Below are 16,700 nucleotides of genomic sequence, written 5' to 3'. Positions count from 1 at the left end.
GTCACTGTTCTGCTTCTTCTGTAAAAATACTCTGGCATCTTAGTGGCAATGCTGTGAAATCTTGTGTTTCTTCCCGTCTCCAGTCGCAAGCACGATCCATTGTGGGGCCTGTTCTCTCGAATTTCTGTTGGGAGGCGATAAAGGCACACTTTGTTCGGGTGACTGTGCTGGTGGCAGTGAGCAAATCTAAGGAGAGACTCCCTCACGGCCCCGAAACACAGCGTGTGCAGAACAGAACTCGTGAGGGTTAAGTTTGTGAACTATTTGCCAAAAGTCTGGAGTAGGGATCATTAAAAAGTAGTCAGTTTTCCAGCCAAAACTCATATCAAAACTAGTATTTAAAAACAGATTCACAACTTAAAATTCAAGCTAAATGGCCCTGGAAGAGCTGTATTGAGCATTAAGCATCATACTAGCTTCTCACTTTCCATACCTTTGGTCCGTAGCCGTCACTGTCTCAATCGCTCGGTCAGTTGTCTTCGCATGAACCCCTGGGGAGGTGTGACGAGGGGAGGAGACACCCACACATGAGGCTTCCCGCACAGCTCCTGGGTATCACTGATACGGCTTCGGCCAGCTCACTCGCAAATAGCAAATAAAGAGCAACACAGAAATCTGAGAGGTAAAACTGCTGATGGGGCTAGAAGATAAATACCAGGTTCTCCATCTCATTTTTTGGACTGTGGGAGAATTGAGAAAGCAGAGGCGGGGAAGGGAGGGAGTTGTTGTTGCAAGATTTGTCGAAGCCTGAAAGCTGAAAGTGTTTTGTGTCACCCTGCACAGAGGAGGGTTCTTCGGGGGCCCACAGAAAGGCTCTTTTCTTACAATGTTATGTTTTAGTCCATAGTTATAATTTATTTTTATCTATGTTGGAAGACACAGTTTATTATGTGATGTCCCCAGATATTTATGGTCTGAAATATTTTAACTGGATTGTGCTTTGCAAATAATAGTTGAGACTGCCTTTTTTTTTTTAAGGTTTAATTTTATTTATTTTTAGAGAGAGGGGAAGGGAGGGAGAAAGAGAGGGAGAGAAACATCAGTGTGCAAGAGAAATATCAACTGGTTGCCTCTTCCATGACCCCAGCCCAGGCATGTGCCCTGACTGGGAACTGAACCAGCAACCTTTTGGTTTGCAGGCCGGTGCTCAGTCCACTGAACCAAAACAGCCAGGGCAAGACTATATTTCTATTCTGGTGCTTGTGACTTATCTAAAATCAAGATTCACAAAATTGGTACCTTTCAAAAGAAACAATCAAAATACAGTTTTCAAAATATTTTTTTTGCATGGAAGAAAAGCCAGGAACAACTGTTGGTTAGAATTTCCATCAGTAAACCTACCAGAATTTGCGGGGGTGGGGGGGGGGGCGGGGGGGAGACCTGTCTTGAATTTCCTTTTGTGATTCCTTCCCCTGAGGAAGGTGTTTATAATTTAATATTAGCACTTTTAGAAACTTATGAAGAAAGTACATCAAAATGACGTGACAAACCGCTAGATGCAACAGTGATATCAAGCCCTGACACCCTAGGTCGTGAATAACAGCACAGACGCATCACACCTGCATCTATTTAGGATTCTCAATTTTTCTTCCTCAGTAATTTCAGTTCTACAAACTACAAATTCATATCCATTATATAGAAAGGGAGATAATTTTATGATTGGATTTAAAAATTTTTTAAACTGTTGATAGTCACGTTAGACGTTAGCCATTTCTTTAAAAGCAAGGAATAATAAAATTCATGTTTCACTTGTCTGGATTTTTTCTAGATTTTTCTTTATTACTGTTTTTTGTTGGTTTCTTTTAATCTAAGTCAGGCATTTAGCAAGATGTCAAACATCTAATGCCTGTGGATTTGCTTTTCAGCCATAGTACTCGTTCTGATGTTGTTACAGAAACTTCTTTTATGTCATGGAGGTGTGTGAACAGTTCCTTGTATAAACACTGGATGAGGTGGAGTTGAAGTTCAGGTGCTAACAGGAGCAGTGTGCTGCCGCTGCTGTACCAGAAGTCCCCTGGACCCCTTTAGTGCCCTGGTCCCTGGGGCTCCTTGCCATGTTGTTGGTGTGGGCTCACCTGCGCCGAGGCTGACGGACGGTGGGTGGAGGGACACGCCTCTCGTCTCTGACCCCAGCACGACGCAGCCAGCCGAGAATCAATGGCTAAGCTTGCTTTAATGTTCATTACTATTTTCAAAACGTTTTTGATAATTCTTCTGCCTTGATACTTATTCAATATCAACTGTTTTTAAATGATAGATTCTGAAATGCAAATAGCTTTTACTAACTACAGACCTCTAATCAGGCAGAATCTCTCATATACGAAAGGATCTGGAGCGTAGCGGTGTGTGGAGAAATACAGTTCATTGACATTATTGTCTGTTTCTAAAGTGGACAGAATTAAAGGGCAGTAAATCTTTTATGTCCAGAGACTTCCCTGGATGAATCTCACCCAACTTTATGTTTCCCTCAGTTTATGTCTCTTTCCCAGCCCTCTCCCAAGCTGAGTATCCACCTGCCAACAAGACATCACGGACAGACATCTCGGACCAAACCAAGCCCCTGACCTTCCCACACCGAGTCCCCCCTGCCTCCCCATGTCAGTCAGTGGCAAACCCGCCCTTCCATTTGGCACACCCTGGCGTGTAAACCATCCTCGATTCCATACCCAGCATCCAGTCAGCCAACCAACCGCTGCTTGTAAACTTCGAAACGCATCACGAATCCCACCACCTCGGAGCCCTCTGCTGGTGGAGGGCCTCTCAGAGTGGAGACCTCACAGGGGCTGGGGTTTCCGTCTGCCTTGCTTGTTACTGCTTCCCCGGGGCTGGGTGGTGCCTGGCCTGTAGTGAGGGTGCTGTAAATATTGAATGAAAGAATTCAGAAACTGATTTCGAGGATAGGAAATAACATTACTGAAACTATATCTTACCTTTGCGTGAGTACAAGTACAATTTTGACCTTTCCAAATGATACTACTCTTGAGTTTTATAATTTTGATGTAATAATAATGTCTACCATTTATAAGCTGCTTCCTATATGCTGAATACTGTTCGAGGCACTTTGTTACTTAATTCTCAAGATAAGCCTGCGAGGTAACAGGAATCCTCACTTTATGGATGAGAAAATCGAGCTCCAGAGAAGCTGAGTAACAACTAAGGCCGCGAAAGGAGTAAGTGGGAGTCCGGGCCAGAATGTCGTGGGTTTGAAGCCCTTCTGCACCCAGAGCAGAAGGGTCCTGCCTCCCCTTGGAACAGAGTGTGTTTCCAAGTCTCATCTGGAGGGGTCGCTCCCTTCTGGGGCCGCCTGGGCTGGGCTGTGGACCAGATTGACTCTGACATCTCCACAGGTTTACACGTAAGTGCACACTTCTCGCTCATGCTAAGTGACTGCGGAGTAGCTGGCCAGTGCCTCAGCAGTGCATCTATTTTTGTCTTTAAAATATTTTCACTTTTCTGTTTTTAAGGAAAAATTAGCTGTGATTGCCTTTGTGTTTCTCCTAGTTATGATAATCTGGATATCCAGGAAAGCTTCTCTTTGCCTTCTGAAAGAATCAGTCGTGCAGCTGGATGTCCGAGAAATAACAGCAGTACCACACCTTTGCGTGAGCACGTTCTCCAGCCGCTGCCTCTCGCTGCCGCCGACCACGCGTCACCAGCCTGGGGGAAGCCCGAGGCCCAGCTCCTGGCCCAGTGGCTCTGATCCCACTGGTCTGGGACGCTGCCCACTCATTCCAGTGGAAAGCTGGGACTCCGATTTTTAAAAAACAACGGGGTCCTTTTGTAGTTGCTTTCTGTTCAACCTTGAAAATAATGACATTCAGAATATGATAAAATAGTTTCCTGTTCCAGGCCCACAAATTTAAAGTGATTGGCTTATTCTTAAAATAATGTTTCTCTCCTGACCCAGTCTTAAGAAATTAATAGTATCAGCTACGAACACAAGCAGTCCATTGTTTTCCTAATCTTTATGGTCATTTTAGTTATAAAATAATGTTTTAGATGGGCGTGACGACTTTAACTTTTAAGAAAATGGGCCATCTGTAGGTCAGTTGATAATAGTGGGAAAGGAGATAAGTATTCTCAGGTTTGCGTTGCACGCTCAGGTGTCCGACTGGGCTGTCCTGGTTTCTGGTGACGTCTGCAGTGAGTCGGATGCAGGTGTCTGCGTGCGGGCCGTGCTTCCATTTGCTTGATTTTCTGTGACCGAGTTTTTACAGTGTCGTGTTACTCCTGTTTGTCTCCATGAGAAAGGGTCTGAAGGGCTTGTTTCTGTCTTGGTCACAGGAGTTTAGAACTCTAAGACTGTCCCTGCGTCCTGGTGACATTTGCAGATCAACCTGATCTCATTTAAGTAACAAACACAAACTTGTGGCCTTGCCATTGTGTGCATTCTCTTTGCACATTATTTTGAAGAGCAGGGCAAACAAGCCAACAAAACACGACCGTCATTTACCGGTCGTGTCTGAGATTGTGGTCTGAGTGCATCCTCTGGGCCCGGCTCTCAGTCACCACCCCTCCTCTGTCGTCCTGTTCCCTGTGATTCCCCTTTTTACCCGGCTGGGTTTCCTGCCTCTGGCTCTTGCCCAATGAGAGCGCTTGTGCCAGTTTTAATGGTCTCCCCTCTGTTTTTCAGTCTCCCGTGATACATAGGGAGGACTGTGAGGCCCGCACACCTCCGAGGTGAACCTAGTAAAATCACCACGTGAAAGGGAACCTGCAGCCGCTGTAGCTGCATCTTTAACAAGGCAGACTGCCTTTCCAGTTAGAGACCGGAAGAGCGGGACCATACGAACACTTCTAAAGAGGAAATAGTTCTCAGCACAGGCGGGCAGGTCTGTGCCGCCCGCACGCAGGCCCGGAGCGCCCAGTAGCCGGTCTCGTGCGCATGCGTGGTCACGGCTCAGGCTTGGCACCGGTGGCACTCACAGCATCAGCCTGTGTGTGCATGCGTCCGTGCTGTTACTGCCGTTGGCCTTCACCTCTGCACGACTGGAATGTGCTGGCTGTGCAGCCTGTGTATAGCGTCTGGTTGCTCTGGCAGTTTTAAATTAATATATTGACTCGTTTCTGTCCAAGTTTGTTTATCAGTCTTTAATAATAGTAATAACCAATTTTCTATCGCAGCAGCAGTTACTGAGTGCCTTGTGAGTTTGCTTAGACGGATCATTCCTAGGAACAGGTCGATGCTGAGGGTCAGAGTCTCTTGGTACCCGCGAAACCCGCAGCTAGGCCTGCCGATTCCTAGTGAGCTGCCCCGCCGGCAAGGCAGCCCCGAGCCTGTGTAGGCAGCTCTCGCACACCCACAGCTGCAGTGGGAGCAGGGCACCTCCAGAGGTGCTGACCCACGAACACCAAGGCCATGGTTTGTGGGAAAGGTCAAGGTCTTAGAAAGGTGTTTCACCATGATCGTCTGGAAACTCCACGTTAGACAGAACAGAAAATCCTAAACCAATGTTTGTTTTGTTCCTCTTGCATTTTGTTTAGAATTAAGTATATACCCCTTTCCTGGGACCGAGGAACTGTGACTCATCTTGTTACTGTTATTACTAGTTGACATGATTTGCATACATGCATACATAATTTACACAGTCGAGCTCTCTTTCTCCATGTCCTCCTCATGCTGGGCATCTCTTAGGTGTATTTCTCATCGTGCTCATAGCTCTCTGTCGCTCTTTGTGCTTATCCTCTGAGAAAGAGAAAAACCATTCGAAGTTCTACAGAAGGAACAAAAAAGTGGGAGGGAACTCGGTAGAAATTAGTATTGTTACAGTAACAAAACAGATTGTAAAATGCAGGCACTAACAGTGTCAGTCGTATTGAACACACTTGTTTGGAATACCTGGAATGCTTTTAAAGTGTTTGAGTTTTAAGTTTGTACAACTGAAATTCTGTCCGTGGGCAGGACCCAGGAATTACAGGTAGAATAAACTAGTTACAGGACGTTTGATTTACATTGGTAAATATTTTGGATTTCTACAAAATGCATCATTGTAACATCATAGGCGCTGATGACTCGTTACTCTTGTCTGGGGAAGTTGAAACTGTGAGGTCTGATGTTCACGGGTGGCCACAGTCAGCTCCGAGTCAGTTCCTGAAGGTGACGTGATGGGGGAGGAGCCAGGTGTCCCCGGTGCACTCAGCTTCCTCTGTCGTTTCTCCTGACACCGACCGTGGCCCAGACCCTGATCTCGTGTCTCCCTGGGCGCTGCTGACGGCCTCAGAGCCAGCGGACCATTTCCACTGAACACAGTGCCACTCCCACTTTGAATTGTTCCTCTCATGTTGTTCTTAAAGTCCCATCGATTGTTCTCTGTAGTCATTCTTTTTTTCTTCTCATTCCTTCTATCATCTCCAAGTTTTGACTATAGCTCTGCTGATTAAATCGTAACTGACTTTGTGTTGTTTTTCCTCTCCACTGGCTTGTCCTTCAGTGGCTTGAACGCCCTGGGAGGTATTGAAGACCCTTTCCTAGACAGTGGCCAGTATTGTTTTGTGGGGTAGCTGTTCAGTTCTTTGGTATATTATGATCATCTCAGGGCCAGGAGCCAGGCCATACATTCTTCGGTATCGCCCAGATCATGTTGATTCGAGATCTGAGTTGACACTAAGTAAGCTTCGAGATCTAGTAGCTTCTTACCCTGGGGTCTCTTGTGAATCCGCAGTCTGGTCTATGCTCCTGTCAGTCTTGTCCTAGACACTCTGGCCTGGAGAGTGGAACATCTGCCTCCAGCCTCTTGCATCCAAGGGTGCTGTGTTGAGACACATAATCTCAGCTTGCAAAAGCATTGGCATTATAGTGGATTTAGGAGACAAACATTTACATTCATTATAAATACCTTGGCTTGAAACTTCAATAAGTCATTTTGGTGTGCGGATAGACTGACTTTGGGGAAGGGCCGGCGACACCAAACGGGGGTTTAAGTGCGTCTGTTACCTGTGTGCTAACTTCTTTGTAATCAAACCCTATGATAGACTTAACATCGAGAAAGGGGGAAAATGGCTGTAATTTTAAAGAAGCATTCAATTACAAGTAAAAAGCATTTTTGTATCTGTTACCATAGTTACCAAGGGGCTTTCCTGTGGCTTCAGAGAACATGGGCTCCATTATTCGGAATGATTCCGAGGAGTGTCCGGGGGCAAGGGCGGCAGAGCAGGTCTCTCCCAGAGCCAGGACGCTTTCCTGGAAGAGCCTTTCTTTGCAGGGGGCTTCCCGGCCCCCCATTAAATGTAACTGTATTTGATCACGAGTGGGAATTTTAGTTGCATTACACTGTAGCCAGCTGGGCACCAAAAGTCAGACTTTAGAAGTCTACTACCACAGTTTGCACGGTGGGGCTCTATTTGGGCAGGGTCGGAAACCCTTATTTAGGCAAATGTTAGGCATTTCCTGTATTTGCAAATGCCAGCTGTGTCTCAACAATGAAATCAGGCAAATGAAGATCCAGGGAACCTGCAAGTGGCCGTTTCTGTGCTGTAAGGAGAGTCATCTACCCCATTACTTGCGTTTTGTCTTAATGGTCTCTGAACATTAGAGTTTTGATGTTTCGTGGGTTTAGGGGTAGGTACGGCTTAAGTTTTTCTCATATTTGCTAAAAGCTTCTTCTCTCTGGAGACTGAGAGGCTGTTGGATGACACCCAGTGCCTGAAGGAACCCTTTCAGAACCGACTGAGGGTAGTCGGGTAGACGTGGGGTGAGAGGACTGAAGGAGCTGGGCCATGGAGGATGGCAGACCCGGAGGTAGGGACCCGAGTGCCCGGGAGTGGTGTGGAGAGTTCCAGAGTGGGGTGGGCTCCGTAACTCTGTAACTCCAAGGGGCGGGCGGAGTCTAAGGCTGGCCTAGAGCCTTCCCCGCCAGTTGTCTGCACTTCTCTGTCCCGTCGAGTCAGCGGGAGGACGGGTGGAAGGGACCTTTCCGAGTGTATGAGCAGTAGCTGATGTTCACAGTCATCACACTGTGATCTGGGCTGCGCCTCCCACTCACCGCAGCTGTCCTTCTCTCTGCTCTCCCTTCCTCAGACACACTCCCAGAGGAAGCAGTCTCCCCGGCCTGCGGTAGCACTCCTGTCACTTCGACTGCGAGGTCACCTCTGCCACGCCCTGTCCTCTTCAGTCCCTCTCTCCTAATCACCAGCCTCTCTGAGACCCCTGGGCGCTCTTCCATGGGGATTTTTGAGGTTCTAAGGAAAGTCCTGGCTTTGTCACCAAAGCGCTTGGTTTCCCGCAGGGCGTGCCTGTCACTAAACTTGATGAAACTGAGTAAGCCTATTGAACATAATTTGACGACTCTTAAAATTTAATAAGATCGTTGAACATTGTCTTCAGTCAGTGACTCCGAAGTGGAGTAACTGCTGTTCCACCAAAGGGGTGTAACCTTCCCTGAGACAGTCTGCAGGCCTGCGGACAGTGGGGCACACTCTCGTTGCCGAGAGACCCCTCCCCCGCAGCTTTCGCACCCTGCTCAAACCGCCCTGCTGCCAGCCTCACCATCCCGACCACAGACTCATCACTCTATTCAGTTGTATCAAACAGGTGCAGCTATCACTCACTGAAGACATTTGGGGACAGGCTCGCTGGTTGTGCAAGGAGGGGGAGACGGCTCAGACCCCCTGAGGACAAACGTCCATGCCGGCTGCCTGATGCAGGGCACATCTTCAGGCACTTTCTTTTCTGGTCCTAAGGGCCTCATGTCATGCAAGCATTGGACATCCACCCTAAATACAAAAACCCAGTCCCCATCCTCATAGAACACCGGCCAGTTTTAAGGAGTTTTGCAGCCACAGATTCTTTAGGAGCAAGTCCTCCTAAGAGAGTTCGATAACCCTGCAGTGTTGGACAAACAGAATTCCTCTTCAAAAGGCAGTGGTGCAACCCATAAATCACTGTGCTTTCTTGGCCTTTGTAGAGTCTGTGCGATGCTCTCAGCAGCGAGTTCAGCAGGTCCGTAGACAGAATCCTCTGTGTCTTCTGAACAGACTCCCTCTGCCTAGAGCGTGGATTCTGTCCGGCATTTGGGGGCGTAACTCACATTTCTCCCTTTGTACCTTCCATATTTTTCCTTTGTTATTTTGAATATTTCCTTGTGAATCACCATGAGTCTATTTTTAGAAAAAGTCAGGCTATGAATCTCCTACCAGATTTGCCTGAAAAGTTTTATTTTCTGATAATTAAAGAATCTCAACAGCTGGTAGCAGCTTCACACTGAAGCAGTGACATTTTTGGTGGTTTCCTTTTTTCTCTGGGTCCTGCTCATCCCTCCTGGGGCGTTTGAAGTTGCTACCAGGAAGTTATGTGGCTGTGCAGACGATGCTCATGAATTCGGTCCAGCTGATGAATCGGCGTCTGTACCCAAAATAAGTGCATCCTAACTGACTCGCTTTTGGAGGGAGTGTCACACTAAGTGGTCCTTGGGGGCCCATCTGCCTTCTGTGTTTTCAAGCCCCTTCTTACAGTCAGAACTGTTGCCTCAGCTTATTTTTTACTCATTCAGAAGCTAAATAAAGCATTCTGATGCTATCTGCTATCTGCCTGCTGACTAATGATTATTTGGATTGATTTTAAAGGCCATTGTAAAACTGCGTTTCCAGATTAAGTGATTATCAAGCACAGGTCCAGTGGATGTCATTACAGACTGTGATTTCTGGATCGGCTCAAATGCAAACTTGGCAGCTTACGTGCCCAGAGAAGATGAAACTGAAGTCCACGGAAGGCTTGTTTATGAACACCATGCTCTTGGCAGCCCTTCTTCCCGTGCCTTACAAAGATGGGTTGTTCATAACATTGTACCGTGCGACAAAATGATGTACGTTTGCTTATCCGGAAGGTGGACGTGGGCGTGGTGCACTTCACCCCCCTGGTGCGGCCCGCGATAGAGCAGCCGTTCAAGCTGGTGGAAAAGGTCGTGCAGAGTGTCTTCCACTTCCGAAGGAAACACTGCCATCGCGGACTCGGGTAAGAACGCTCCTTCCCCCTGCAGCATTCGGTATGAAACCCTCCATCACGTCTTCAGAGATTCAGAACTTCTAAAAATGTAACTCATGGTCTCTATAAATACTACCCTCAGTTCAAGTCTCATGTTCGCAAACCTGGACTGCCACCGAGGGAAAACAGACCTCGGTGTAGCCCGAGATGCCACATTCAGGTTTTGTTCTATCAAAAGGACACCTTAAAACTGACAGTCGCAGTTTATAATGACCCTGCACTTGGAAGGTCACGGTTTCTCAGTCGGGACTTACACTGCTGGAACTGTGGACTCTCCACATTTCTGACCCTAAGTGTGTGGGTTTGTGGGGCTTGAAAAAATCTCTCATTAACTTACAGTGGACCCACAAACCTATATTGGTTTCAGGTGCACAACATAACGAGTAGACATGTACACACCGTACATTGTGATCACCACAGAGCGTCTGATAACCACCTGCCACCAGCCACAGTCATGACCTGCTGGGCACTGCGTCCCTCTGGCGGGCTCACCTCACATCGGGAAGCTCGTGGCACTGACTACCCCCCACCTGTTCACCCATCCCTCCCACCACCTGCCCCTCTGGCAGCCTCTGCTTTTTCTTTATGTGTCTTCTTTTGTTTGATTTGTTCATTTGCTTTGTTAGATGCCACATGTCAGTGAAGTCATACGGTGTTTGTCTTTTTCTGTCTGATTCATTTCACCTCCCGTAATTCCTCTAGGTCCATCCATGCTGTCGCAAATGGTAAGATTTTGTTTTTTATGGCTGAGTCGTATTTATATCATCTTTCTCTGTTCATCAGTGGACACCTAAGTGGTTTCCATTCACTATTGTGTTGTAAACAGTCCTGAGATGAACATGGAGTGCATATATTTTTTGAAATTAGTGTTTTTGCTTATTTGGCTAAGCACCCAGAAGTAGAATTCTTGGTTGAACAGTAGTTATCTTTAATTTTTTTGAGGAGCGTCCATACTGTTTTCCACAGTGGCTACACCAATTTACAGTCCCACCAACAGTGTGCATAAGTTCCCTTTTCTCGACATCCTCGCCAACACTTGTCATTAGTTGACTTTTTGATAATAGCCATTCTGTCAGATGTGAGGCAATATCTCATTGTAGTTTTAATTTGTATTTCCCTGAGGACTAGTGATATTGAGCATCTTTTTATATGTCTGTTGGCCATCAGTACATCTTCTCGGGAGAAATATCTGTTCAGGTCCTCTGCCTATTTTTTAATCAGATTGTTTTCTTTTTGTTATTTGTATGAGTTCCTTATATGTTTTGGATATTACCCCTTATCAGATGTATCATTGGCAAATATCCTCTCCCACTCAGTAGGTTGGTTTTTTTTTTTTCATTTAGGTGATGGTTTCCTTCACTGTGCAGAAGCTTTTTAGTTTAATATAATCCCATTTGTTTATATTTTGGTTTTGTTTCCCTTGCTTGAGGAGACATACCCAGAAGTATATTGCTAAGACTGACATCACAAAGCTTACTGCCAGTTTTCTTCTGGGGTTTTTATGGTTTCAGTTTTAAATTTAAGTCTATAATCCATTTGAGTGTATTTTTGTATATGGTGTAAGAAAGTGACCAGTTTGGTTTTTTTCTTTTTGAATGAATGTGTTCAGTTTTCTAAACCCCACTTATTGACGAGACTATCATTTCTCCATTATATATTTTTGCATCTTTTGTTGTGGATTAATTGACCAGACAAGTAAGGGTTTATTTCAAGCTCTCTGTCCTGTTCTGTTAAACTATGTATCTGTTTTTGTGTCGGAACCATATTGTTTTTATTCCTGCAGCTTTGTCATAGAGTCTGAAATCAAGGAGCATGTTACCTCCAACTCTGGTCTTCATTTTCAAAAAATTGCTTCATTCTCAAAATTGACTATTCAGGGATTTTTGTGATTCAATATGTAGGATTACTTGTTCTACTCCTGAGAAAAATGTGATCAGAAGTTCGGTAGGGATTTCACTGAATATATAGGCTGCTTTGTGTAGTATGGACATTTTGACAATATTAATCCATCTAATATGTAAACATAGTATACATATCCTTCTTTGTGTCTTCATCAGTTTCTTTCTTCAGTGCCTTACAGTTTTCAGAGCACAGTTCTTTCACCTTCTTGGTTCAGTTTATTCCTAGGAATCGTATTCTTTTTGATGCATTTGTAAATGGGGTTGTTCTCTTAATTTCTCCTTCTAAATGCTTGTTATTGATGTATAGAAATGCTACTGTTTTGTTGAGAATTTTAGCATCTATGTTCATCAGGGATATTGGCCTGTAATTGTCTTTTTTTGTAGTGTCTTTGTCTGGTTCTGGGATTGGGTAATACTGATACCAGAAGGAGCTTGGAAGCATTTCTGCCTCCTTGATGTTTTTATAATAGTTTGAAATAGATAGGTATTAATTCCTCTGAAATAGTTGGTAGTATTCACCTATGAAGCCATCTGATCCTCAACTTTTCTTGGGAGCTTTTTAATTACTGCTTCACTATGTGGCTAGTAATCACACCTTTCAGATTCTCTGTTTCTCCTTGGCTCCGTTTGGGAAGGTTGTAGGTTTCTAGAAATTTACCCATTTCTTCTAGGTTGTTCAACTTGTCAGCATATAATTGTTCATAGTATTCTTTTCTTCTTGTATTCCCCATCCAAAGGTTGGCAAATGCTGTTGATTTCTGCAAATTCCATTGAAGTCATTCGCTCCTGTAATCGCACTTCTCTGCCTAAATCAGGCCCTGTCTACTGGTCCATGTAGTTGGCTTTTAAAAAAATATTTTCTTTTAGTTTTCAGTGACAGTTGATGTACAATATATTAGTACAAGAATATATTAACCACAACCCAGTGATTAGCCATTTATGTAACTTTAAAAGTGATCACCCCAATAAATCTAGTACCCATCTAACGCCACGCATAGTTATTCAATACTAACTGTGTTCCATATGCTGTACTTTACATCCCTGTGAATAGTCTGCACTACTTAATCCTTCACCTTCTTCATTTAGACCCCACCCCTCCCACCTGGCAACCGGCAGTCTTGTCTCTGTTACCTCCGAGTCTGTCTGTTTTGTTCGTTCCTTTATCTCGTTCTTTATATTCTGCATATGAGTGAGATCACATGGTATTGTCCTTCTCTGACTTCACTGAGCACAATATCCTCTAGGTCCACCCGTGTTGTGCAGGTGGTAAGGGAGGGGTCATTCTTTATTTTTTGTCCGAGTCATATTGCATTGTCTGTCTGCACCGCTCCTTTACCCACTCACCCGCTGCTGGACACCAGTTACTGCGGTAGCGCGGCTATTGCAAGTAATGTTGCAATGAACACGCGCGTGTTTTGATTTAGTGTTTTGGGTTTCTTTAGGTAAATATCTAGAAGTGGAATTTCTGGGCCCTTCATTGTCTCTTGTTATAGCTTTTGTTTTAAAGCTTATTGTGTCTGCTATAAGTACTGCTACCCAAGCTTTTATCTTTTTAATTTCCATTTTCATGAAATACCTGTTTTTTCATTTCTTACTTTAAGTCTGTGTGTGCCTTCAATCTGGATTGACTGTGTGCATAAGGGTCTTGTTTTGTTATCCATTCAGTATGTCTTTTGATTGGAGCATTTAAAACCATTTGCATTGCATTACAGGGAATCAACAGCAGATTTCAGTTACTGTCTTCTTTATTTCTGCGTGCTTCTTTGTTACATTTCCTATCTCTGTTTTCAAGTCCTCAGTAAGTTCATGTACATGTTCCCTAAGTTCATTGAGCATCATTATAGCCAGTGTTTTGAGCTCTGCATTCAGTGGATTGCCTGTCTCCATTTTGTTTAGCTTATTTTTCTGGAATTTTGTTTCATACTTTCCTTTAGGTCATGTTTCTTTGTCTAACCCTGTGTTTGTTTCCAGGAGTTAGGTACAGCTGCTCTGTCTCTCAGTCTTGGGAGAGTGGCCTAGCCAGTGGCCTTGGTAGAGTGATCATAGTTCTGTGGGCCCAGTGGCACGGCCTCCCCGATGACCAGACCTGGGCTCTCCAGATGCATCCCCCCCTGTGGGTTGTGTGCACCCTCCTGTTGTAGTTGAGCCTTGATTGCTGTTGCACATCAGTAAGAGGCATCTACCCCCAGGCCAATGGGCCGCGAGGACTGGCTGCAGCTCCAGTGGAGGAGCTGCTGTGCAGGGGCCGACCCCACGGAGCAGGACTCACACCAGCAGGGCACTGGTGCCCACTGAGTCCACCTCTGTGAGTGTGTCACTCGTGGAGGTGGTTGGGTGGTGCAAGCCAAGATCACCTGCTGCCTGTGACCTGCCCGGGGCTACCCAGCATGAGCTAGAGTGATCTGCAGGCGCTGCTACTTGTGCTGGGCTCAGAAGTACCTCGGGGAGGCCAAGCTGTGATCCGAGGCTGGCTGCTGCTAGTGCTGGGCGTGAGGTCACTTAGCAGAAGGTACTGGGCACACTGCGGCCAGATGCTGCTTGTTTGGGGTTTGAGAGATTTAGACAAGCCCACAACATTGGCCAAGATAGGTTGCTGTACAGAAAAGCCTTCGACAATGCCTTCAGTGAGCCAGCAAGCTGGATGGGGCACCGTCTCACGATGCCTGAGGTTGGGACAGACAGTTTCCTTAGCCAGGCTGATGGATGATGAGATACAGTCCCGAATTCTGGCCCTGTGAGTGGAGGGCTCAGCAAGGGAGCAATGACCTCTGCCGGCACTTCTCTCCAGGAGAAAGCTGCCCCCTCCAACCTTTGCTCCAAAGCCAGGTGAGTCATTTCCTCATTTCTTTCCCTGGGACCTTGTGAGCTGCTGTCCCAGCAGCGGAGCTCAGAATGCGTGAGTTTGGGTCCATCCATTTGTGGGCCCTTCAGGAGGAATGCTTGGGATTCCAGCATTCTTTAATACACTCAGCCACAGTCTCCACTGGTTTTCACGGCACTGGTTATGAGGACCTCTTTTCCTGACACTGCACCCCTGGGATGGTGGGGGGCAGAGACCCCTCGATCCTCAGGTGACCTCCGCAGCCAAGATATTCCTTGATTTTTAGCCTCTACTCCTGAATGTCGTGCCAGTCCGTTCCATGTCTCCCCCTCTTCTACCAGTCTTGATACAGCTTCTTTTTTAAATCCCTGGTTGTAGGACATCTGAGCTCGGTTTCTTCTGAAGGATGGAACCATCTGAAGGATGGTTCTTCTGTAGTTCGGTTGAGTTTGGATGGTCGTGGGGGGATGCAGGTGCTGCACTCACCTACTCCATCCACCATCTCGACCGAGAGCGCCATAGTGCCCTCTTGTGGTCCTCGTGTGTCTGTGGTGTCAGTTATAACTCCTCTTTCATTTCTGATTTCATTTCTTTGGACTCTCCCTTTTCTTCCTGGATGAGTCTAGCTAAAGGTTTATCAATTTTATCTTTTAAAAGAACCACCTTTTCTAGTGCTTTTTAGTCTCTATTTGATTTCTTTCTGCTCTGATGTTTATAATTTTGTTCCTTCTACTTAATTTCAGTTTTGATTGTTCTTCTGTAAGTGTAAAATTACATTATTTGGGACTTTTGGTTGTTTATGTCTTAAGGTAGCCTTGTAATTACCACGAACTGCTCTCTTAGAACTGCTTTCGCTGCGTCCCATACATGTTGAGAAGTTGTTTCCATTTTCATTGCCTGTTTGATTTCCTCTTCGATCCTTTGGTGGTTGGCTGGCATGTTGCTTAGTCTCCACGTTTTCGTGTCCTTTCCAGTTTTATTCTTGTATTTGATTTTAGTTTTGTATCAGTGTCATCAGAAAAAAACGCTCGATAATGACTTCAATTGTCTTTGATTTGCTGCATCTTCTTTCGTGTCCTGACCTGTAATCTGTTCTAGGAAATGTTGCACGTACTGCACTTCAGCGGCATATATATTCTGAGTTTGGGGATGAAGTGTTTTTTTAATGTCTATTAATTCAGTGTGGCTTAATGTGACATTTAACGGCCATTGTTTCTTTAGTGACTGACGGGGTGATCTATCCATCGATGTGAGGGGGGTGTTCAAGTCCCCGGCTGCTGTTGTCAAGTTCTCCCTTCATGTCTTTTACCATTTGCTTCCTGTGTTTAGGTGCTCCTGTGTGGGGTGTGTTGATACTCACTAATGTTACATGCTGCTCTTGGAGGGACCTTTTTATTATTACGCGATGTCTTAGTCTCTTTTTACAGTCCTTGTTTGAAGTCTGTTCTGTCTGGCACGCATATGCCACCGCAGCACTCCTGTGTGCACGGGATGCGTTTTGCACCATTTCATTCTCAGTCTTTTGCTCTCAAGTAGTGTCTTGTAGGCAGAACATGAGTGGGTCCTTTTCTTTCGTCTGTTCAGCCGCCCCGAGTCTTCTGCCTGAAGATTTACTCCATTTACATTTGAACTAGTTACTGGTAGGTGTGTACTTACTGCCACTCTGTTCAGGTTGTTCTGTAGTGTTTCTGTTCTCCATCTCTTCCCTTGTCTTTTCCTGATTTTTTTCACGTTTGTGTGGGTTCCTCTTTCTCCTTTTTTTGCTACCTTTTGCAGGCCTGTGGTTGCCATGAGGCCCATGTATATTCACCTACAGCAGCAGACTGCTCTCAGCTGACGGGCATTGAGGTTTGAACGCATTTTAAAAGTGTGTTTTTATTTTGCCCTGTCCCTTGTTTTTTAACAGCAAATTTGAGATCTTGCTGGCAAGATCTTTTACTTGATTTTGCTACTTATGTCTTTTAACCTTCATGCTAGCTTTTTAAGTGGTTGATTCACT

At 45.4% G+C, this 16,700-nt stretch overlaps 1 protein-coding gene across 2 annotated transcripts in view; it reads left to right on the top strand.

Annotated features, from left to right (window-relative positions):
* The window catches only part of TFB1M (transcription factor B1, mitochondrial), a 54,457-nt gene that overhangs the window by 30,919 nt on the left and 6,838 nt on the right, over window positions 1–16,700 (top strand). For both annotated transcript variants that reach the window (XM_037053359.1, XM_037053432.1), the window contains exon 6: window positions 9,822–9,949. In XM_037053359.1, the coding sequence (XP_036909254.1) occupies window positions 9,822–9,949 (128 nt within the window). The remainder of the gene's footprint in view (window positions 1–9,821; window positions 9,950–16,700) is intronic.

This window comes from Sturnira hondurensis, unplaced genomic scaffold (genome assembly GCF_014824575.4).
Source record: "Sturnira hondurensis isolate 20B ecotype Veracruz unplaced genomic scaffold, ASM1482457v3 Scaffold0000167, whole genome shotgun sequence".
Classification (NCBI taxonomy): Eukaryota; Metazoa; Chordata; class Mammalia; order Chiroptera; family Phyllostomidae; genus Sturnira; species Sturnira hondurensis.
Note: the sequence above shows the minus strand (reverse complement) of the source record. Positions and strands in the feature narration are given on the sequence as shown.